The 24,453-nt window shown below is 39.0% G+C and overlaps 1 protein-coding gene across 1 annotated transcript; it reads right to left on the bottom strand.

Annotated features, from left to right (window-relative positions):
* Nucleotides 1-376: 376 nt before the first annotated feature.
* On the bottom strand, nucleotides 377-24,453 carry pomgnt1 (protein O-linked mannose N-acetylglucosaminyltransferase 1 (beta 1,2-)). The gene is made up of 22 exons (XM_042513232.1): nucleotides 24,276-24,453; nucleotides 23,859-24,095; nucleotides 21,621-21,723; nucleotides 20,079-20,194; nucleotides 19,917-19,982; nucleotides 19,274-19,387; nucleotides 19,053-19,170; nucleotides 18,604-18,702; nucleotides 17,580-17,707; nucleotides 16,301-16,371; nucleotides 15,460-15,535; nucleotides 13,874-13,957; nucleotides 13,587-13,628; nucleotides 13,247-13,305; nucleotides 10,339-10,411; nucleotides 9,272-9,400; nucleotides 8,210-8,335; nucleotides 7,280-7,344; nucleotides 7,120-7,164; nucleotides 6,866-7,001; nucleotides 4,959-5,068; nucleotides 377-4,140 (listed from the first exon to the last, which is right to left on the bottom strand). Exons 2-22 carry the CDS (start codon nucleotides 23,976-23,978, stop codon nucleotides 4,059-4,061), a joined length of 1,962 nt encoding a protein of 653 aa, XP_042369166.1. The 5' UTR covers nucleotides 23,979-24,095; nucleotides 24,276-24,453; the 3' UTR covers nucleotides 377-4,058.

Genomic DNA, 24,453 nt, shown 5'->3' with positions numbered 1-24,453 from the left:
ATGCTCAGTAGCCCCATCATAGGAGCCAAATCTTTCCTGGTGTATTACATCACAGGCAAGGTAAGTCAGAGCTCAAAGGGCAGGAAGCCACATTTGTCCTTGGTAGACCGCAGCAGCTCCACAACTCCACTGAGCCCTGAGGATTTGCATATATTTCCCTCGCTGCATGAGTTTCCTCTCACTGTTGCTCTGCCTGGCTCTCGGGGGAAATCTGCAAGCAGATGGCACCACACAAGTACAAAAATCTCAGCTAAGAATAACAATAGCTCCAAGTTTATCCCATGAATAATGCGCACTAACAATACATTCCTCTGTGTGAATTATTTCAAGTAGGGTATAACCTCAAAAGAAAGAAAAAGGAGCGACACAAGGAAACCTCAGTAAAAAACATCTTTATTCATTTCCATGATAAAAGGTAAAGGACATCATACATATGTCAAATGCATCAGAAACGTACTCATGGATCCCCATCATCACACATCATCACACATACAACGTACCTTCCAGTATTTCCAAAAATATCTCACACAAAATGAACTGTATTGCTGAGATTTAGTTTGACATTCAACCATCCAACTAAGAGAAGCACACATACCACTAAAAAAAACTAAATAAAAAGACAAAAATTAAAAGAAAGTAGCTTCAAAATCACCCCTAATATACCTTTTCATTTTCTTAAAACCAAACTGAAATGTTCAGAACGCACGTGGACATTAATTCAGTCAATACAAGGGCTGTAATACTGCTGAAGAAATGACAGGATTCTCTGACTGCAGATGGTAAATTTGGGGTTTTCTGAACACACAGATACACTCAAATTAAGATGCTGAAAATACTGATGGATGCAGTTGGTACAGTGTTATGTCAGCTGAAAATCACTTCAAGCAAGAGTGAAGAACAAAAAAAACTCTTACTTCAAATGGTGACTGAAAGGATAGTCTAACATTTATAATCCCCCTAATTAGCATTCATAAGTAACATATGTATGTATATGTATGAGGTTCTTATCCATAGAAGGTATATTACCTACAGTAGAGTCAGCTGCTTCACATATGGAGAAGCAGACTGGAGTACTGACCAAAAACTAAGCAATGTACTGCTGTGGATGGGGGCCAGCAACAAAACATATATTTTAAAAAAAAATCAGTTCAAGTACATGCTATATTCAGAATAATTTCATTGCTTTACCTTAGTGTCAGTCAGTGAATTCCAATGGGAAAGTGAACCCGTTATATAGCTGTCTTCGAAGCCAGACTCCATTGAGTTAAACAGTGATTTAGCATCGCTGAACACATGAGCTGCTGCACCTATCAATACCTTTGTTTATATTATTGTGTGACTTTGGTATTTCCAAGGGTTAGTTCGGATTCACAGAAGTCATACAACAACACAAACTAATTAACTGATTGAAGCAGCAGTAGACCAGCAGCTCTTGTGTATAGAGAGCCTACAATTACGGTTTTTCTAAATGGAGTTTGGTGGTCTTGACAAGAACATAAATGAGTAGACATTAACAGCTTCTCTGTCAAAACGGGCTGTCTGAATGAAAGGTAAGTAGTGAAAATAGTCTCAATATAGCATGCACTCGAACGGCATTTTTTGTTTGTTTTTTTTGTTAGACGAGACTTGTTTAAGGTGGCTAAAAAGAAAACGTTTTGCTGATGCCCCTCATCTACAGCAGTAGATTGTGTATATTCCGTGTCGGACTCCGGCCTGCTTTTCCAAAGTGGGGACATGTTGCCGACTAAGATCTACTGTACGTAATTCACTGTCAATGGATGTATCCCATACAAGCCCACTTCAAAAAATCTGTACTATCCCTTTAACAACTGAGCAATAATTGAAACACACTATGATGTATAGCTGTTAAAAAAAAATTGGAGGTGCGCTGCTTGATGCTCAGACCCTCTTCACACAGTCCATCGCTACATATCACTGATGGTTATTGATACTTCACAAGAGAGTTATAATTGCAGACATACACTGAATAACATTTCAAAATGTTGTCATGTTCGCTTATAGCTATGTTATAGTGTTATAAACCGCCTATTAAGTTTTTATAAACTGCTTAGTATTTTGACTGAATTGCTGATTCTGCTTATCAGTCCCTTTTGATGAACTGCAGAGGGATATAATTAGTCCAGGGCAGCTTGTACAGTATGATGATTTCAGTTGTATAGAACATACTGCATTCTCACTTAGAGATAAGATAACCATTACCTTGGAAAAAATGTTTTAAAATTCAGCAAGAAAACCACAGCATAATAATTTATTTAAAGTATAAAATTAAATATTAAGTCTGAATAAAGGAAAAAAAGCGATCCCTCTCAGTTTCTGTGTAAAGATTGTAGCGTTTTAAAGTCACATCGAGCTGATGATATTTAAGAACAAATCTCACATTTCCACCACAGATGACTGACACAACAAAAAAAATAATGCAAACACATGAGGACCCTTTAAATATCTGTCTGTTCTATAACCCGGCTCCTTACTATTTCAATATTCATAAATCATATGACCTGTGGCCAATAAATACCTGGGTGGGCTTTGTGTATTCTGTCAAGATGAAGAGTGTATGAAATGGTTAAAGTTGCTACGTTCTGTTAGAGTGTTGGAGCCTCTAGCTTTTATGGCGGCTGAAAGAGGCCAAAACTCTGCATACCAGGAAAACAAGCTCATTTTTTTAAAAATTTGACAAACACTGCAATTAGAAACACACTGCAAACAAAACACTGCAATGAGCTCGCAATGCACTGAATAGTCTTTTGAGACTGAATGGTACATTTCTTTATCCGTCTCTTTCTTTTTAAGAATAAAGCAATTCTAATACAAAAAATAAAATAATAATGAATCAAGAACATGCAACAAAAATGTCACCCCGCATTTACAGTTATAAACAGAATTAAATATGCAACCTTCTTTTTTAATAAAAAAAAAAAAATCCACTTTTATTTTGTGGTGTGAATGTCTGTGTTATGTGTTCTCTCTGAACTTAAAAAGCTGTGAAAGAACTTTGCCTATATCAAGTCAAAAACTAGTTGTTTTTTTTAATTCAAAAAGAAAAGGAGAGTTTTTTTTCTGTTTTTACTTTTCAGTGGAAAGCATAACTGTGATACAATCTGATAGACGTGTTTTATTGTGTTTCTAGTTGGAGTGTATGTCTCTAAATCTATTCATATTTTCTCATTTTCGTCTCTTTCAGCCACCAATGACTTCCCCTCATGAAACTTGATCCGAAGCAACTGACCCAAGCAGTCAATAATAGTAAAAACCCACAGGGCTGTTATCAACTTTTTCACTCAAACTCAATATTTAATGCTGAAAAATATGCGTACCCTTTAAATTTTTCATCAAAAAATATATAGGCATGTATATACATTATTATTTTATTATCTGTAAACGTTAGGCTCTTAAAAATGCACTGATCTTGATAAAAGTGGATCTATTAAAAAAGAAAAAAGCAAACAAACCGCTCATTTTTGATTGACGGATGTAAAATAAATAGAGATAAGTTAAAACGTATGTACAAAATGAACAAAGCACTCAGTAGTTAAAAACACAACAAACTAAGAGGAAAAAGTGGCTTAACTCTAGTGAGTGTGTGTTTGTATCATTTGTACTGTTCTTGCTGAAAAATCACAGCTTGATTTGAAATTTGTCAGACGGTGGCGGAGCCCACAGTAGTCACAGAAACCGACATCTGTTGACAGTTGTATACTGGTTTGGTTGTTCATTCAAAACTGGTTTTAGCATCACTGTTCCTCCTTGAGCTGTTGGACGGATTAAGTAGTGCAGTTTGTAGTGTTAATCCCTCTTTCTTGTTTTAAAGTAAGAAAAAAACAAAATTGGACTCCATTTCCCAGGTATCCTTGTGCATACAAGTTCAGCATCTAGGAAAAAGTCAGTTTTGTAGTTGTGGGTCCCAGGCTGGATTATTAGTGGTTGTTGGTGAAGTGGAGTTAAGGCCTGGACTGGTTGTGTCAAGTGTGTGTGTGTGTGTGTGTGTGTGTGTGTGTGTGTGTGTGTGTGTGTGTGTATGTGTGTGTGTAACATCAGGTCTACATCTGTTCCACTGGTGCTCCCTCTTCTTTGGGCGGAGGCTCTAAGTGAATGGGAGTGACACTGGCTGGTTTCTTCACACTGGTCATGAGACAAAGTAATGGACAGACAGGAGGACAGAGACAGAATAGAGTGGTGTGAGATAAAAAAGGGAAAGGTTTTGACATATTTGTTGTTTGATGCTGGGGATCTGGATTGTTATCTTCTCTATTCTCCACATTTTTTTGGAAATAAAAGATATGGTAGCTTTTTTACCTACAGCACTGGGTCTTCTCAAACTGTGATATGTGTACCACACACAGGGGCCGATTACACCAAGATGCGTCGAGAGAGGTGCGTTGCTAGGGAAGCATCGCTAGGGAAACCACTGTTTCCCTGTGGTACAGCACACCTGTCTGGTGCTCCTTTCTTGCTGTTGTTCGACATATTTTTCTGGGTGTGTTTGGGTGCGCTAAAAGTTAAAATATTTCCATTTTTCCACTCACAGCACGGAGTCATACCACTTGTCAATGTCACTTTTGGCCACGCCATGTAGCCCCACTCCACAGGCGCTCACAGCTGTTTTAGCAGATGTGCTGCTGAGGCGTTTTTGAAGCCTTCGCACCTGACATGATGAGTCTCTGTGTGATCGGCCCCATAGAGTCTCAGTGGTGCTCTATGGTTACAAAATGTGACTAAATAGTCACGATTTGGAGCTCTGCTCTTTTTGCCCGTGTCTGCGGGAGGCACAGAGCCATAGCAGCGAGTCTTATGCTGGTGGCTACAAAAAACAAGACAATTTAAACTCGATGTCCGCAATGGTTATTTCATACATCACACGTGGAACAAGCCGTGATACCCCGACTATATTCAATTTATCGCCCACTCCTGGTACAAAGTGTAATCTGAACTTTACTTACGAGTATGGGGAGATGGGCACAGCCACCACCAGGACATGATTCCTCTTTCTGAAGAGCCGCCACAGACCTCTGTGATATCCTCGAACATCCAGGTCCCAAACATGGAGGCACTGAGCAGAAGACACAGAGAGACGAGACTGCTTATCCTGTTCCTTATGGCAGGATTCATTTCATGAGCCAAAATCATCAAACGTGATGATTTCTTTGTCCTGTGACAAAAAAGTAAAAAGTACTGCACTACCTCACAATCACAGTGAAACTATGGCAAAATATAAAGCCAACAACATGTTGATAGTGAATGATTATCAATCAACGGCATGTTGATCCTCAATAAAATTAACTGAATTCAGTGGCTGTGATTTGGAAAACGGACAATCCTTTCCATTTGTAGCTAATGGTCTAAAATATGCACAGCCACCGACACAGATCTCTTAAAAGTCCAACAGCCACTATTAATGTCACTAGGGCTGGGTGATATGGCTTTAAAATAATATCACATTCATATCATATTTTTAGACTTTTTCATGAGGCACAATAAATATCTCCAAATTTTGAAATCTCCTCTAAACTACTGTGAACTACTATAATACAAATTATTACATTAACAGTTACAAATAAAGAATCTACTACCATAAAGTACAGTTACATAAACTGCTGATATAATAAAGCTTACTAAAATACTGTTATGTTAAATAAAGTAGATTATAAGATTGAATAAAGTACTTTTATAGTAAAGTTAAATGAAGTATTGTCATAATTATATAAATTAAAGCAGAACCCATGATGCTTTTATTCTGAAGGACCCAGCTTGTTCCCGGGCCAGAGGTGTTAATTTTTTTTGTTGTGGACTTGAAGCTTCCGGTCAACAGTTGGATGTTAGTGTTAGCAGACAGTTACACCATAACCGCGATTTGAGGATTCATCCACTGTGAGCTGGCAACAAACTAACAGCTCTCCAGTTCATATATTATTAATATTTGCAAGTTGTTCTGGTGCTCTATGGTCTCAAAATGTTACTAAATAGTCGCGATCGAAGCTCTGCAGATAGAAAAACACAAAGCCTCACCTGCTCACACTACCACCACTAACACTCATTAAGTAAGACTGTTACTGCAGCACCATTAAACCTGATGATTTTTTTCTCTGTAAGCTGTAAAGAACCAAACCAACAGTTCTCCAGTGTATAACATTACCTTTCTGCTATCTTCCAAAAAGGTTAATTTAGTCTCTTCTGAAACTTATTAAATTTTGTCTTATGAAAGGTGTTATAAGGTGTTTTGAACCTCGACATGTTTCAATTGCTGTCTTCCTCAGAGGAGTCACCTGATGTTGTTGTGACGTGTCTTGTCAGCTTTTGGTTTGACAAGACGACTACACCCCCTGTTAACAGACAGCCTTTTTTTGGGGGGTGGTGACATGCAGCAAAGGGCCACAGGCCGGAATTGTGTCCGACAGTTTCTTAAAGACAGCATGCCAGGTGTGGGACAACATGTATGCCCCCTCATACCGGGTTACTGTCCTTTTGGCCAGTTTCCAGATCTCTGTGGCCTTCCTGATCCAACAGTGGTTGTTTTTGCTCTCTGACCAAATAAGCTAGCCTTTTACCAGTCCATGATGTGGTTTTCTCTTTTGTAGTGGTCTGATGTGAGCCCTGAAATCTATTAACCCAAAATCAGACCATATCTCTTCAGGTTTGACGGGACAACCGAACCTGTATAAAACAGCTGACAGGACCTATCACAACAACATCACGTGACTCTTCCGAGGAAGACTGCAGGAAGACAACAGTGGAAACACATCAAGGTAGAAAACACCTTAAATGACTAGCCTGTCAATAGAAAAATAATTAATACCTTTCTACTGTCTACACTACACTACCAACCAGTGTTTCTGCTCTGACTGAGTACCTTAGCCAGCTCTGTCCAGGTGGATGTGTCCGTCTCTGTCTCCATCTTAATGAACATGACGTAGGTCTTCCCCTCAGAGTCTGGCAGGAAAGAGTCCTCACACGGGTTCTTAGTGTGGTCCAGCACTTCTGCCTCCCTGAGATCACACACGCACACACGCACACGCACACCATAACATGTTTTACCTTTATCTAAAGCTTCTAGTGTAACCTAAATCATCTCCAGGCTCAGTGTGTCTTCTGTGTCTCACTCACTTCAGCAGGTTCTGGATCTCCACTTCATAAGCATCTTTCTTTAAACTGTGAAGAACACAGAGACTGTCACTGTGTTGCCAAATCATTTTCCAAACAGTTCAACATCACGTGATATGAAAAACAGCACATCATGAACAGAAATCACGTAGCCCATACACACCTGTCAACGTTCTTCAGCTGCACATTGGGAACAGTGTTGAACTTGTGTTTCTTGAAATAAACCTCCTGTGACACAGAAAAGAGTCCAGTTCAATGTAACAGTTATATACTGTCAGAAAGTGATTCACCTTAAAAACTAAGAGAAGCATACAACACGAAACAATATTTTGTCTATAACAGGGCTGCGACAGCCTCCTTTGTTATTTTAACCCTTAGAGATTGTTTGGTGCATTTGATGCTCTTTTCATTCTTCATTTTTTGATCATTTTGGCTGTGGTCATGCATTTGGCATAACTTTTTGGCAAGATTGTGTATTTTTGTTTAATCTTGGAATTTCCAGCTCAGCTCCTATAAAATATACTTTGTTAACAAAATTCTTACATTCGTAACCCGTTCAAACTTGGAATTTGAAATCTTTTTGCTATATTCCAACAGATGACGTCATTTTTTTTAATCATATTTTTTTTTGTGCTTTTTTCCATTTAAAAACATAGTGGCATCATGACAAAAACCTGAAATTTAAAGGGTTAAAATTCTGAAAATCAATGAATATTTGATATGTATGATTAGGACTGATGTTGGTTAAAAAATTAAATCATATAAATGTATAATATTTTTAAAAGCTTGATTTTAAAAAGTGCATTTTGTGGACAGAGCAATATAAGTGTGTGATTTTAAAGCAAGTCCTAAAGAATAAACAAAATTGTGATTATGTCGGTGAGCTGTTATCTGGCTGCAGACTGTAATGCAGCTTTATGTTTTTAATGTGCTCATCATGTTTAATTATTAAAGCTCTGAAGTGTCTGGTTTAGATCTTAATGAATAGTGTGACTAAGTATGCTGACTTGTATTGCCCTGGGTTATAATTTTAACTTGGATCATGGAGCCTTATAAACACTTAAAAAGAAAAAAAACAACTTTAAGATCTTACATGGAAATATCCATTCATGTTGAGGCCGATGATGCCGAAGTGGTAGGAGCGGGATACGTCAGGGATGATGCACTCTCTGCCTTTCCTCTGCTCCGGCATTCGCATCCACATGTCCCAGTCCCACAGCTGCAGGACAAACACACACACACACACACTTTATCCACAGTCTCCAACATCCTCAACACAACCTCACACACACACACACACACACACACACACACACACATTTTAAGCACCATGCAGGTTCTTTTTCATGTTTTAACTTCTTAACTGCAAGTTGTGTACACTTGCTGACACAATGCTGACCAGTTTCAAAGTTACGCGATAAAATTTAGACCGATTTCCTTCCTTTCAGGCAGCCCCTGGCTTCAGTTCATTTTATGAAAATCATCTTGTGGATGTTAAAACTTGATGCACATAGATAATCTTATCACAGTCCACATTTATTGGATATATACCGTCAACGTTCAAGCTGTGTTTGATTGTTTGGATGTTACACTGTCGGTTGTTTTGCGTTTCTGTCGACTAAAACTATGATGGATTAAAATGACTAAAATGTGAATAAAACTAATAAGCATTTTTGTCTTAAAACTAAGACTAAATGCTAATATGCTAATATTAATATTACTTGGGGGCTGTGCAACAGGCTGTAGACAATATTTGAAAAATTAATATCTTAGAAAATGATGGTTTGCGTCCACCTGATGAATGACAGAAGTCCAATATTCAACCTCACTTTAGCTTTGGTTTGATCTCTGCAAACTCCAGAGACAAATATGTCTTTTTAGCTGCTCGACGTTCTACTTTCTTCAGCTGCTAGTCTTTAACTTTGTCTGCAAAAGTCACTACATAAATAAATAATTAATCAAAAGTAAACTAAATGACTGTGATGGAATCCTTAGTATTTTTCAAGGAATGACCTGAAAACAATATCAGAATGGAAGGTTTGAAACCAGTCTGGTGTGATTTATAAAATGATCAGCAGGGATGTAAAATATGCACAACTGGTAACAGGTGTAGGAAAACCTCCAGAGCACTGGTTAGTGTTCTTAAATCCCGCACCTTCTCAGGTGTCGGCCACTTTGGCTCCAGCTCGTCCTTGTAGAGGCTCTTCTTCAGCACCCAGCCCAGGCCGGGCATACTCTCCACTCTGTACAGCAGCGCTGGGTCCTCCGCTGTGTGCTCATAGCCCTGGAAACAAACACAGCAACAGTGACAGGCAACTTTTCTGTGGGCGTCAAGTCTTCCTGCAGGCCAATCTGTGGGTAGAAAATGAATGACGCCACATCACAGCAGGGGTAAAATGAAACGAGAAGAGAAAACAGAGTGGGAGATTTGTTAAGCTGTTCTATGTTTAGGGACACATGGTAAACAGATCCTGTGGTGTCTCCAAATGTGGATGTTGTTAAGTTACACCCTCAGGTTAAAAGAAAACTGAAACTTCAAACTTATAAAAAAGAAACTTATAACGTGTTCTTTTGTTAAAGTCAAACAATCCTTAAACCTCCAGAGATGTTCACACAGTCAGATGTCCGTTATGCAACCACTGACAGCTAAAAGACACAAACTCCTGCATCCAAACTGCATCAGAATAACCATCTCTTGTAGACTTGTAGAACTGTGCTTTTTATTTTTTAAATTTATTTATTTTATCTTTTTAATTTATGTTTCATCAGTTTTTCTTCCTTTTATTTGTGATTTTATTGCTTTTGTTGTTTCTGTTGTTGTTGTTGTTTTTGGTCTGTTGCATTGTATGATATTATACTGACATTATGCGCCCTGCATCTTGCATTAATTGTCCTCCGGTTTTAATTCTATCCCAACTCTACCCTAGTTTCTTCCTGCTCATGTTTAATAGGATTATTTGGCTTTTCAGTGTTGTATTGCTGTCTGTGTATCCCATATCTGCCTTGCTTTGCTTGTCAAAGTACTTTGTAATCTCTGCTTTTAAAGGTGCTATATAAAGTTATATATAGTTATATAAAAGTTATTATTATTATTATTATTATTAACAACAAGTAAAGAGTAAATGGAAAACGGAAAAGTCACAGACAGACCTCACAGAGAGAGTGGAGGCTTTAGAACAAAGGGCAGGTACAGTGTGAGCAGATGACGAAGGCAGCACTCACCTGGTCGTTCCAGGCTGAGATGCAGTACAGACTGTCATCCTCATTCAACAGGTGGATGGTCTGACTCAGAAAACTTCGGGAGAGAAACAGAAAAGCAACAGAAACATAAGATCATACAGAAGCAGATGCATCACTGTTTACAGCATTATGAAGCTGTGCTGGGCAAGAGTGAACTAACAGTGTCAAAATATGACAATATTCCAAATTCCATATAGGTCCTGTAATTAGCATTGTCCATTTGGATATTCCAAATAAGTACTTATTTCCAATGTAGCACATTTGCATGGTTGACCAAGTCTGCCACAGATAGAAAAAAAAGTCCAGATGTTCTACTTTTCCATAGTCTGATGGCCATTTTGTGTCATGGGAGAACGCAAGGCTGTATGTTAAAGAGAAAAGGGCGCTTTGGCTCAAGAGGTAGAAAACCTAAAACTACTAGAATGCAGTGCACCACAGCAGACCAATAAACACTCCCGATGGTGGATGACGCCACACACAGACTGGTCCATGTGAAACAATGACGGCCGGCCAGATCTCGTGTTAAACAGTAAGCTAAAACTTGTTTTTGAAGATATCTGAGGTGAGAATTTTGCAACACTAACAGAATCTTGGTTTATATTTGACCAGAGCTGCTTAGTCTTATTGTTCAAACATGGCGTTAAAAAAAGTTTTTGAGAACATTTCAGGGGAGACATACACAGTGCAGTAACATAATCAATGAGCACCTCTTAGTTTTAGCGTTTTATCATTTTTCAGTCTGAGTTTGAGAGACAGAGGAAGGGGTGGGTAAGTCTCTTGATCCAGCTCTATACTCTTTGTGTACGTGGTGGCTGGCAATATAAACATTTGGAACTAGAGAAGTAGGAGCTTGAGACAAAAAAAAAACTGCCTAATGATGTAAATTATGTCATTTAATAGGGGAAAATATCTTGGCCCAGGATATATGGAGGCAAGTTTACCACAGTTCATCTAAACATACTGGCCACATTATTTGATACACAGCTGGTTGAAAATTGGTATCAACTTTAACCTGGACCCTGCAGGTACAGTGTGTGCAGCAGGTCAGTATAGAGTCAGTCCATTTGTTTTTGGAATAGATGGAAGCATAAAGTTGGCTGAACAAATCTACCAATTCAAACAAAAGAAAACTGTAGAAATCATGACTCAATCATGAATTCAAAAATCTATTCTAATCTGATATTTGTAAAATTGAATTTAGGACTTTGTTAAGACTCCCAGCACTCTGGAAGAGCTGAGTTTATAGCAGTAAACATCAAATAATAACAGACTTGTCTTTGTTGACAGCTGGGCACGTTCTGGTTTTCACTGCTGTCTAACTGAAAGCCTGAAGCTCTTTCAGAGAGCAAACTGGCACTAAAGCTGAGTGCGTTTTGCCTGCGAGTGCTTCTGAACCATTTGAAGTTGACGCTTCAAACAGCCCAGTCAGCCCAGGAGGGGAGCTGGAGCTTTTAGAGCCGCAAACGCACAGTTCAAAGCCCAGTCTGTCCAACAAAGGCAGGCTTGAGTTTCTAACAGAGTTGAGGGCAGATTGATTACTGTGGATCTACTGCCACCTAGTGACAGACTGACAGCTGAGAGGTTCGTGGTCCTCTACTGAAGCTGTGAAGTCTAGAACATGTTTTTTAACCCTTTGAATCCTCTGCAAATTAGTGCAATTTATTTCAAAAACATGGAAAAAAGGCAATGAGTAACTTTCAACGAGATGACATAGAAATAAGCAAGAAATTAGTAAAAAGTACAATTAAATAATATGACAATTAGCCAAAAACAAGTAGCAAACAACAAACTCACTCACACACACAAAAACAAGAAATTAAAAAAAAGAAAAAACAAAACAAGGAAATTATCTTAAAAAAAAACAGCTCAAAAGTAATAATCCTGTAAATACATTTTTAAAATATAATTATGGTAATTAATAGTGTAGTTTTCTGTATATTTTTCCCAAAGCCTTTTCAGTAAATCATTTTCCTCTTTTATACATTTTTGGGATATTGCTCAGTGTTTTTTTCCCGTATTTCTGAAAGAAATCTCACCAATTTTCTCAGGTTTCAAAACTTGTGAAAGTTGTCTGAAAGCAGGAGCATGGCCACACCAATGGGAAGAAATATTACTGTAAATCTATAGCCACACAGAGATGTTTGCCAATCACAATCCTGAAAAAACAGGCTATATCTGGAATGCTACCTGTAGAGGTGAGCCCTGTAATGCATTCTGATGCCTCTATTCCTCAACATAGTGGAAGAGTAATTGTGTGTTTATGTGTAAGCATGCATTAAGTCCTGTTGGCTAGGTCTGAGTCAGCACTATTTCGGCCATGTACACCATTGCATGAAATGTTGCCTCATTTGTGAAGCCTGACAAAAGGCTGTAACAGTCTTCACTGATCTGTTTTCATGGAAAAATTTAATTACAGATGTGCTGATATTAGGGCTGTCAAACAATTCATTTTAAAAATTGCGATCACTCTTAGAATTTCTATAGTAAATTGCGATTATGGATTACATGCGATTAAATGGAAATGTTGGCCGGTGAATAACACCATTAAAAAAATTAAAGCATTAATTATGGACCTTAATCACATCGTGATTAATGTGTTAAGGCTGACAGCCTTAGCTGATATATGATCTCATGCATTTTCATAATTGATTATTTTTATTATTATTTAGTCTGCAATTTTTTTTTCTCAAACAAAAAACCTGCAAATAACGGCCAATTGCAATTTGTGCTTAATGACGGAAACAATTCATAGATCATTAAAATAGTTGCAGATAACGGTTTGGACATCAACTCATTAACACGTCCCCTTATTATTTACACTCTACTTACATATACTACAATACTTCCTCAGGTATCTTTGGCGGTATTTGCGCATACTGTGAGGACATACCTGAAGAAGTCGATGGAAATATCCAGGTCTTCTTCTAAGACGATGGCAAAGTTGGCCTCCTGGTGAGAATAACAAATAATGCATGCTGGGTCAGTGACCATCACGAGACATTAGACATCATGTATTCAGTGCAGCCTACAAGTCAACTACTTACACAAAAAATAAACTGACCAGTAATACAAATTAGGCAAAAAAATCTATTTTTCTTAATTAAAATACTGCGAAAAAACCACCCTTGTTTTACAGCTTCCCTCTCTGTCTGAGTGATACTGAAAAGACTTTGGGTTTGAGTATCACATAAACATCTCTCTGCTCATTCATAAGAGACCAAAGTACTCACTGGGTGAAGGTTGAAAGTTGCAGTCAGACTGGCCTTGTAATGCTGTGACAGAAAACAGAGGTTTTCAGAACAGACACAAAAACAGCAAAACTGCTAAAGCTCTCAGCTACTTCAGTGATGCCACACAGGCCTGAACTCCACATATTTTTATGGATGTGACAGCTCTGATCGTCAGTGGAAACATAAAATCCTGGCGAAAATGGCTTGTAATTAGTTTACTTTAAAAAAGTGTATTTTTTAAAGAAAATCTGTGATATGAATTTTGTATTGAGCTAACTGCTGTTTACCTGGGACACTCTGGCATTCTTGATGCTGATTGGTGTGTGCTGAACTCCCTTCAGTCCAAAGAGCTCTACGACATCCATAGGCTCCTGAATTAAAAAACAAAAACAAAACACAGACACAAAAATGTATGAGTGATAGAGCAACCAGGGGATCTAACAGGAAGGCAAACAACAAAATAGCACTATGTAAGGATAATAGACCAAACGGAGTGTTACAAAAGCCTGAAATGATTTCATCACGTTTCAATGAGATTATTAATTAAAGGTTTCAAATATTTTAATATCTTCAGATTGTAATATTATTAAATCTGGACAGCATGATAGTTTAGAGCTTCCCCCTCTATCTACTCGCTAAAGGGACGTGTCTATTTTATGCAATCTGTGTGTTATTGAGTGCAAAAAATTCTCAAAAAGTATTCTGCAGGCTTGGAGAAAAGATCTGAAAGAGAATATAACAAAGGAGGAATTGTTGCCGTTTGCTCCTTAGCTCAAATACAAACAGTAAACACACACTCAAAACTATGATAATATGCTTCACTTATAGCCAAACTCTGTATATATTGTCACAGTGGAAAAGCCCTAACCTCCCTGGCACAACTTCTTGGTTAAGGGACTTAGTGTCTTTTCTCCCCTTACAGAACATCAAGCACACAGTCAGAGGATCTGTGAAAAGATTCCACAAAACTTAGGACTTCTTTCTCTCCTATATTATCTCTCTAATCTCAACAGATATTTTATCTGATCACTACTTCTCTCTATTGTTTAGTTCTGATTCTGTTCTGTTTTAGTTTTGCTTTGTTTGTTAGATTTTTTTCCATCTTTTTCTCATCTGCCACTTTGTGCAATATGTGCCCACAGGATGTGTGTGTGTGTGCAATTGCAGTTGCAGCCGTCAAAAAAATATGTACATTTAATTTCATTACAGAGATTTAACATTATTTTGCTGTTCAGTCTTAAACAAAATATTCTTCCTTCTTTCCCAAGCTTGAAAAAAACAGTTTGCAACAAAAAAAAAGGTTCCCTTCCAGAAGCACAGCTCAGTTTTTCACAATCATCCAAACAACAGAAGTGAAGTGAAGGGTGTGTAATGTGTTGCTTGCTGTGTTTACGGAGAGGGAAAGAATTACCAAAAACAATTCAGAACAAAAAGAGAGAAGTTACCCATGATGCCATGGGCACTAACATCCCCCATACCATCACAGCACACTTTTCCACTGTGTCAGTCCGTCTGAGATGAGCTCAGAGAAGTCTGCGGTGTTTCTGGACATTGTTAATATCTGGCTTTCACTTTGCATGGTCTGAACTTGCATGTGCAGATGCAGCTACAAACTGTGTTTACCAACAACTGTTTTCTGAAGTGTTATTGACTGCATGTAGTAATAGCCTTCACATAATCATGTCAGTTTTTAATGCAGTGCTGTCTGAGGGGTCAAAGGTCATAAGCATTGCAAATCATTGCATTCTGTTTTTATTTACATTTTACACAGGGTCCTACTTTTTCTGGAATAGGGGGTTTACTGACTGTATACTGACCAGCACCGTGGATGGATAAGATTTGAGAAATGAGAGAGGAAACAGAAACCTGGTACCTCATAATATCCATCGATGAAGACAGTGATCATCTGCGGGTTGACGCCATGGGCTGAAAGAAGCGACCTCAGCATCCTGAAAACAGGCAAACAGAATGGGATTTTATTTTAGGGCACAAGAGAGGAATAAGAGCAATATCCTTTTTGTATGATTGTGTGGTTCATTCTAATTTAACAAAGGTGGATGTTATTTCTCTTTATAATAATTAATAATGTATGTCTAAGGGAGGAGATGCCAACTTTAATACTAATATAATAATAACAACTTAGAAACCCAATAACGCTTTACACAACTGAATAAAAATGTAACGAAGAGCAACAAGCAAACAAACTGAACAGACGTACAAAGATGAGTGACTTTCAAGACACAAAGATGCTGAAATGCAGTTTGTCAAGGAAATAACAATAAAAAGTACAATTATTTTTATAGTTCATAAATAAAAATCATAGGCCACTCCACACAAACCAATCAAACACCAATCAAACCTCACCTCTACACTGTGTATATTTGCTAACAATTTGCAAAAACTGACCCCTCTCAATAAAATGCTTCAAATGACAAACATAGAAATTATTGAATATACAAATGCAGCATAGAAAATAATAAGTGCATTTACTTAACTAGTTCAGCCAGTGGTCTTTTCTAGGATTTTTAAAATTTAACAAATAAGACAATTCCCCTCTACTTTGCAAAGTAGGAAATAGAGTACTGCAGAGCAAATGAAAGTCTTATCTCTTTGGAGCAACTTCTGCTGCCGTTTATGCTTCCTTTTATAGAACAGGAACCAAAAAAGCTCAATAATCACACTGATAAGTTACATTATTAGTTGTTAGATCTCACCTGTAGAGATAGTTGGGTCTGTTCCCTGCTATGACAGCCACCGGGACGTTGATGACGTTATTTTTTGGCAGCTGGAAAAAAAAGAGAGAATAAAACAAATTCACTGTCAGTTTGAAAAATTGAGGTCCTCAAGCCGAGTTTTATTTCGACAATAAAGTACAGTGTGAAAATGACTATGAATCCAGACTGAAATGTTCTGCACGACATAGTTGTGTTAACGCTAAAACCTTTGTTGTCAGATATAAAGACGGCACGACTTTTTAGAACAGTAGATTAGCGGACCGTTACCAATTTTCTCCACACGTGAGCAAAGTTCAAAAAATAATGCCCCAACTCAATTGCAAAGAGATTTTTTTAAAACTTGTTCAAATTTGGTGCACACATTTCTGTAGGGGTCTTCTTGAGATTATTGGGTTTTTTTAAATTGTTTACAAGAACTTCGGTCCCACAGCAAAGTTCAACATAGCCACTGCTCTTGAGGTCTGTCAGAAGCAAAGAGCTGTGATAGAATCCCTTGCTGCAGAAACGTCCACAAAAGACTGGAAAATGTGAACAAGGATCAGGATGAGGCTGTCAAAAACTGGCTTTTAAATCAGCTGGCCACAAGACTGGTGACCAAAAGACTGCCAGGGCTGACTCCTGAACTCAGCTCCTTGAACACCACCAGAGTAACCCCACCTTTCTGGAAAGACTTATCACTGAACAAGGCCTTGTATCACAGCATGGTAAAACAAGCTGTGTGTATTTCCAATAGATACTTCACAATAAAAGTCCCCTGTTACCTCGTTATGGCAAGCATTTGTTGTGAAGCAGCAAAATAAGGAAATGATGCTTTTATTAGCAGCAGCTTAAAAGACTCCTGCATACGGCTGAAAGCAAACATGAAACATTAAAGTACAATCAGGGCGCAGGAGAGAAACTAAACTCTAAACCACGGAGATACAGTTAGAAGCTACAAAAGTACTGAGAGCTGAACACACAGAGACTTTTAAAAACGTCTCTGGTCTCCTGCACAGGAGGTAAGTGGAGTCTCACAACACACACGCTTGTTTTAGAGGGAGAAGGGAGGTCCTCAGGGGTTGGCTGCGGTCTGTGAGACATAACCGCTACCTGCTTGGAGGCTGTCTTGCATACTTTAGGAACTACTCCTGAGATGGTCGATTTCTGGCATGGCTTGGTATGTTAAAACAGACAAAGGAGCTGCAAATCTACGCGGCATGGTTTGATTTGGTGCAGTCAAAAGCGGCAATAAAAAAAGGAACTCTGCTGTGTGTCTTACAGGATCAGGGTTAAACTCAATGGGCGCCGGGTCCTTGCAGCTGCAGATGCTGCCGTATCCTTCCACTTTGCTGCAGAAGAGCTTCCTCCTCCTGTTGAGCTCAGTGTCTGCCCAGTGGCACTCTGCCTCTGCAGGACGCAGGATCACATTCAGACTGTTAGACGTTCAAAAGACATCTTCATAAAGTACTTAAAGGAGAAACTAAACCCCTCACTTTTAGCTTGAATGCCTCCACCTTGGAATGTGAACAATGTCTAAAAGATGTATCGGTGGGCTTACATGTCTACAGATTTATTCGTCTATCAGCCGTTAGAAAACTGTTGAATATTTAATTGCAGTTAATATTTACAAATATTGTTGCACAGTTCAGCTGTGTGATTTCTGCATTCCCAACATTATCTGTGATTACACAGGAAAACTGCTGCTTTGCAAGACATCATAAACCCGTAGAAATAAAAGTTATGATAATCATGATGCAGATAACAAAAAGAAATTTCTAAATCAAAACCTGATGCAGCTAATTACCAAGTGACTGCTGATGTATTGCATGATGTATTATCTGCAGAAGACGGTCTCACCTCACAGAAATAAGTCTGCAGGTATTTCATTTATTCATGTGTGGGCTATTTCTGATTCATTGCAAAAAGCAGCATAGCACAAATCCTGCGCATGGCTGGTGATATGTGATAGTCAAGCTGAGTGAACAAGGGCAGATGTGTTTCATTCCAATCACCTTACAGCTTTCTCTCGGCTCTCTATGCGATGTTATATGTTTTGTAATACCATGGGCTGAGGGAAAGTGAACGCTGGGAAGTGGAACTTCTAATAAAACGCAGCAGCATAAAGTAGTTGGTTGGTGAGGGGGCATTGACAGGGGGCGCAGTTGGTGATGAAAGCAGGCTTCTGTTACAAGGATCAGCCAATAGCAACGTTCAGTTGCAATAGCAGGTTTCAACCTTTAGAGGGCAAAATGATTGCTAGAGATTGTTTAAAGTTTTCCAAGCATGCTGGAAGTGTACTTTACCTTCAGAGGCAGTGAGCTGCACCTCGGTCTTCAGCAGCACCGGGTCTCCCCAGGTGGACAGAGCTGGAGATTTTGAGTGCTTCTCTCCATACACCTGACCTGGAATACCACACACACACACACAGCCAGCAGGCCAAGCAAGCGCAATAATTTAGAAAAAACACACACACACATACGCACAAAAAAAGGGTCTGCAATGGTGTGGCCGTGTTGATTTTGGCACTAATGAGATAATGAAATACCATCAAGACATTTTGGGGTTTTTTTCAACAGCATCATGAATTTTAGGCTTTTCTGTACCTTATACGCTCATCATTTTTATTGCACTTCATTATTAGCTTAGGTTCTCTTCACACAAAGGACACGGCACATTCTCTTATCACCATTGTATTTGGGTGCAGATAAGCTATGAGAAAGAGTTACTTAGAATTTAAAGTTTGCTCCTCTACCTCCTTTCTTCACCACCAGGGTCCACATGTCCCTCCAGCTGAGGTTGAGGGACACCTGGCTGCCCAAACTCTTGAGCAGGTTTTTAGCAGCATCCTTCAGGTGGAAGGTGCCCTCATCCTGCAGGACAAACGCCTCGTCTTTTAATTTATCATCAGTCTGAATGACACATAAATGTCACATGAATAACTTGTTCATCATTGAGACGGAGGCAATGACTGACCTTTATAGTGAATATGAGGACTCGGCCTCGGGTCACCATGTTGAGGAAGAGGATCATGGCTTCGTCCTCGTGGGGGGAGTAGGTGTCAAATATCCTCTTAGCCATCACATGACCCTGAGACAAACAGAGAGGCCTGTCACCATAACAAATTTTGTTGAATGATATATTTTCCAAAAAAAAATTGCAATGAATGACATTATTGTCGACCTTTCATGACCATTCATGCCACTGATATAATGATAATAAAGCACACTAATGCAACTACATCCTTTCAAAAGAGAACTCTTAACTCTCAAAAATATTAAATATTGGAATTAAAATGTGAAAAAAAAATTCCTAAATAAATAAAAACATAAATAAGGCTCAAAAGGCTCTCAGGCTCTGTTACCAAAAAATTGCACTTAAATAAATATCTTAATAAATGTGTTCATGAGAAAGAGACAGATGCAAGGTCACAGTGTCCCTTGACCTTTGACCACTTAATTCTGATCAGTTCACTATTGAGTCCAAGTTGATGTTGATGATGGAGGAATGGGTACAGTAGTATCCACTATAATTACCAACAAATAAAAGATATAGAAGTGAAATGAAAGCAAAGTCATTTCTTAACTTTATACAAAAAGAATATGCAGTAAAAACTTACAGTTGCCTGGTTGAGAACTATCACATGAATGCCTCTGCCCTGCTCCCGCATATCGTCCTCCAACACCTGCAGGAGATGAGCAAAGTAAAGACATGCTCTATCGGGACATTTTGTCAGTTTCATACTCTTTTCCTGACAAACCGTTATTTCATTTTTACTTACAGTGGTTCCGTCCACTGCCACATAGACCTTGGAGCGGCTGGAGTACACCTCAATGTCCAGGACCTTGCGTCCGTTAGCCGGCCTGCGTGGTGTCTCCATGTTGGGTATTGTGTCCTCTGAAAAGGAGCATAAGACCAAGATAAGGCACTCCAGCTATGCTGAGATGCAATACATTTTCATAGCAGTGTGTCAAATAGCTACACAACACATGTTTGACTTTAATGAACAATTCACAAAACAGAACACATCTCAGTAAAAAGGCTCTAAGTTTTATCCTCAAATACAGACAAGCCAGGAAAAGGTAAGCTTTCTGTTTTTTTTAAAAGACCCACCCAAAGGCCCACCTTTACAGTCTCAAATCGAGACCAATTATTGGTGAAACTCACTGAACTTTTAGAAAACAAATTCCAGCAGACATCCTTAAGTTTCCATAGACATCAAATATACCCAGCAGAGTTTAGCATAGTTAAATAATATGTCTGGAGTCATGGTTTTAACTATTTCATTCTGTGCCCACATCACAAAGCTTGAATAGGAAACCATCTGAAATAAAATGAATATACTTAATAGTGAAAATGTCTTGTGATAAATTTTAAAATAGCGTCACAAGACTTAAAGACAGATACAGATTTAGGAGGGCCGATGTTATTGTCAAATTCTGCTCTGGAAACTTTGCCCACTTAAAGTGATACTAACGATCGACTAAGGACAAAAGCCATTTTTTGAGCCAACTGTGGCTGTTTTTTTTCCTCGTAAACATTGACCAGTTTTTGAGCCAAATGCAGACATTTTTTAAGAACTGCAGATGGTTTTTGTGCTAACCATGGCCAGTTTTTGAGTTAACCGACAAAGGAGCTGCAAATTCTGAGCCAAGTGGGGCCAGTTTTGAGCTAACTGCAGCCGTGTTTTGAGCCAACAGTGGCCAACTATTCAGCTAACTGTGGCCAGTTTGAAACTAAGTGGAGACCCTCTTCATGATTCACAAAGAAACTGGAATAAATGATCATCAGGCTGAGAGGATGACTGGTCAGATGCAGTGCATAAGGAAAAACTCAGATTCTCTGTCACTACAGCACACACTGGGGAATTATTGCTTCAACTGACTGCATTTGCCATCAGCACTGATTGGATATTCACTTTAAAAATGGTGAATTTCTCCTTTAAGTTGATTAATGTCACAAATTTGCTTAAATGTGATTGCTGATCTTGAGATGGTACAGAATCTTAAATATCTCTACGTCTCTACTTCAACATTTCTACCATTTCTACTCTATATTTTACATGTCATGACATCTTATGCTTTTAAATGTTTCTGAATCCTAAAAAATGTCTGATTATTTCCAGGTTTACGTGACAATATAAGAGATTTTCAATGTGGTCACAGACTTTTAGACCCCACTGTATGTGATCATAAAAGAATTTCACAGTCATGTTTTAGCCTCATTAGACCTTAACACCTTGATCGAGCTCACAGTGGTTGTACTGGTCAGAACCTAAAAGAAATTATATGTAAACAGAGAGAGAACTGGATGTGTTTCTCACCATATTCTTGAGCCGCTGCATCTTCATTAGCAACTCTTCTTGTGTCCAAGATGAGTTTAATGTTGACTATGACAGTTATCAGCAGAAACAGCACAGCACCCGCCTGCGGAAGGAAGAAAGAATATGCTGTGAAATTTAGATTTATTTCATTTCTATTGTGGACACATGGGTTCAAAGCAGGTATTTGCTGTTAAAACTGGGGTTACACACACTGTGGTAGAGACGACGAGCAGTTTTAGTGTTCAGCTCTGATGACAGATTTTATATATATACCTGCACACACTGCTCAGAGATCACTTCATTCAACTCTTCTAACTGAACACTCCAAGCACAGGATGAGAAAGCATCCACCTCTTTGCCATGACAACCGTCTTGCTTGTTTATTTGTAACATTGCCAGAAATGGCCAAATACAACCAGAGAAGTTAAAGGGAAGCTACCGTGGTATAAATGGTATGTAAGAATACCATTACAAGTGACTTAAGTAACTTATTGTCATAGGCACAACAATTACAGAGAAGCAGTTAGTGAAATGAAATCTCAGGCTCCCTCCAACATTATGCTCATTGAATATGTAGAAGGATACAAGTAAAAAGGAAGAATAACACAAGATGACATAAGATACTAAAAAAATATAAAATAGGGATAAAATATAGGAAACCAGATTACAGCAATAACATTCACATGAAAAAAAAAAGCGCAAAAGCTGAATTAATAATAATAAAAAAAGAATAATGAGGCTTCAAGCAGCAGTGTTTCTGGCAACTTTTACTATGAAATGACAAAGCACCACTGCCTGAGAAGAGTTTCCATTCAGGACAGTTGAAACCTTAAAATGCTGCTTGGTGAATCCAAAAACCAAATGGAGAGAAAAAAAACAACAAAAAACTACCCCCATATAGATATGTAAACTGTAAGGGACTGTATGTATTGGAGTAGGGAGGGTGGCTGAAGCGTGACTTCATTTTTAAAAATGTTTTTAATTTTATGACTGGCCCTGGGTGCCAAAATCCAGGTTCTTGCATGATTAGTACCTAATGGACCAAATTATTACATAGATGTTAGTGTCTCATTTTTTGTGAGTAGCCAGAGAGAAAGCATGAGCGACAGCGAGAGTTGGTGCATAGAAGAAAAGAGAGAGCGAACATATGTTTGACTGGGAGGCTGCAGCAACGACAGCAGAGTATGAAGTTTTAATGTAGCAGCGCAGTGTGTCGACAGTTAATTTGTAGCAGTTAATGCTACAACTCCTTAAGACCCCAGCAACGTTCCCACGTCTTTCTTAACACTTGCTGGTTACAGTAATAGGAGTTAGCCCCGGAGTTAGTGAGCTAAGTTAGCCTTTCACTGCAAGCTGATCAGTCTCTTAAGGACAACTGTTAAAGGGCTAATTCACCCAAAAATTCAAGTTAAGTCATTATCTACTCCGCCTTATGCCGATGGGAAGTCAGGTGAAGTTTTATAGTTCTCAAAACACCGCCAGAGGTTCACTGGGGAAAGGCATTGCACTCACCTCCCAAACAGTTGAGGTAAATGGTGACCAGAATTCAAACTTTAAAAAAAAAAAACCAAAACATAATAAAACTACAAAATGTCTCCATACTGCTCATCTGCACAGTAGTTTTAAATCAGAGAAATGGATTTGATGCTTGCTGCTGACTCCACAAATCTCTGTGTGTTGGGAGGCTTCTGGGCAGCATGTAAACACTGATGTGCAGATACCGCGAGCTCTTGTTGGTCTCATGCGAGACCATGTGAACGCAGCTCCCAGGAGCTACAGGTTATGTCAGGGCTAAAAACATGATGCCAGTGACATTTTTCAAAACAACTTAGCAAGTCAGGTCTTCAGGACACCTGGGTTACTTCAGACAAGCAGTATGGAGACATTTTATGGTTTTGTTATGTATTTTTTAAACATGTGAATCCTGGTCACCATTTTCTTCAACTGATTGGGAGATGAGCGCAACGTCTTTTGTCCATGAACCTTAAGCTGTGTTCTGTGGACTATAAAACTTCACCTGCCTTTCCATCAGCATGCGGGGGAGCAGGTAATGAGTGAATTTCATTTTAGGGATAAAATATCCCTTTAAATAATTTTATGAAGTGCCTCCCCCGTTTGGCACCACCCCTTCACCTCTTGTAAATAAAGAACACTTCCTAAGTTGGATGTGTAGTGCTGCTGTAACACAGAACAGCAGATTTTAGCAGAGTTTTAGCAGGAACTGTTGTTTTAACTGACCTGACAGAAGCGACGGATGGTCCTCTTGTTGGTGAGCTTGTACTTCCAGGTGAGGTACAGGCTCCTCTGCTGGCGGGGAATGAAAGGCTTGGCTCGGGGGTTGGGGGTCCAGGTCTCCATCCCGGACACCGACACAGAGCTCAGAGCCTCTGCCTGCCCTCCTCCACCTCCTGCGGCCGGGACATGCACTGCTCCTCAACAACACCGCCGACACACAGCTGCCTCTCACATCGTCATCTGGAAAAACAGCACCGACAGAGCCCGGCACGGGTCAGAAGCAAACTTAGACATTCTCCAATATCAGCAAACTGACAGTTTTTAACACAAGCGAAGTAAGCAGGTACTGGTAGCGCCCTGGCTCAGTTTACCACACTCCACGCGCTTTGTTTCTGCTCACATATTAACGTTACAACTCACAGGGTCGTCAGTAAACTTCGCATTATCGTTTCAGTCTCGTAGCCAGCAGCAGGATCCAGGGAAGTCGCCTCTAACTGCAGCTGCTACATGCTACATGCACGGTATTTTTGTCGCAAGGAAATCGACGTCACCGCGCTTCTTCTTCTCCGTTTAAAACGTACTCCCTCTTCTTCTGTGA

The sequence above is a fragment of the Plectropomus leopardus genome, chromosome 3 (genome assembly GCF_008729295.1).
Source record: "Plectropomus leopardus isolate mb chromosome 3, YSFRI_Pleo_2.0, whole genome shotgun sequence".
NCBI classification, from domain to species: Eukaryota; Metazoa; Chordata; class Actinopteri; order Perciformes; family Serranidae; genus Plectropomus; species Plectropomus leopardus.
Note: the sequence above shows the minus strand (reverse complement) of the source record. Positions and strands in the feature narration are given on the sequence as shown.

Coding starts and splice junctions, on each gene's coding strand:
- pomgnt1 (XM_042513232.1), bottom strand. CDS start 23,978: ATGGAGACCTGGACCCCCAACCCCCGAGCCAAGCCTTTCATTCCCCGC. Junction 13,306..13,586: donor CAACTTTCAACCTTCACCCA/GTGAGTACTTTG, acceptor TATTCTCACCAG/GAGGCCAACTTTGCCATCGT. Junction 7,165..7,279: donor CAGCTGAAGAACGTTGACAG/GTGTGTATGGGC, acceptor TGTTCTTCACAG/TTTAAAGAAAGATGCTTATG.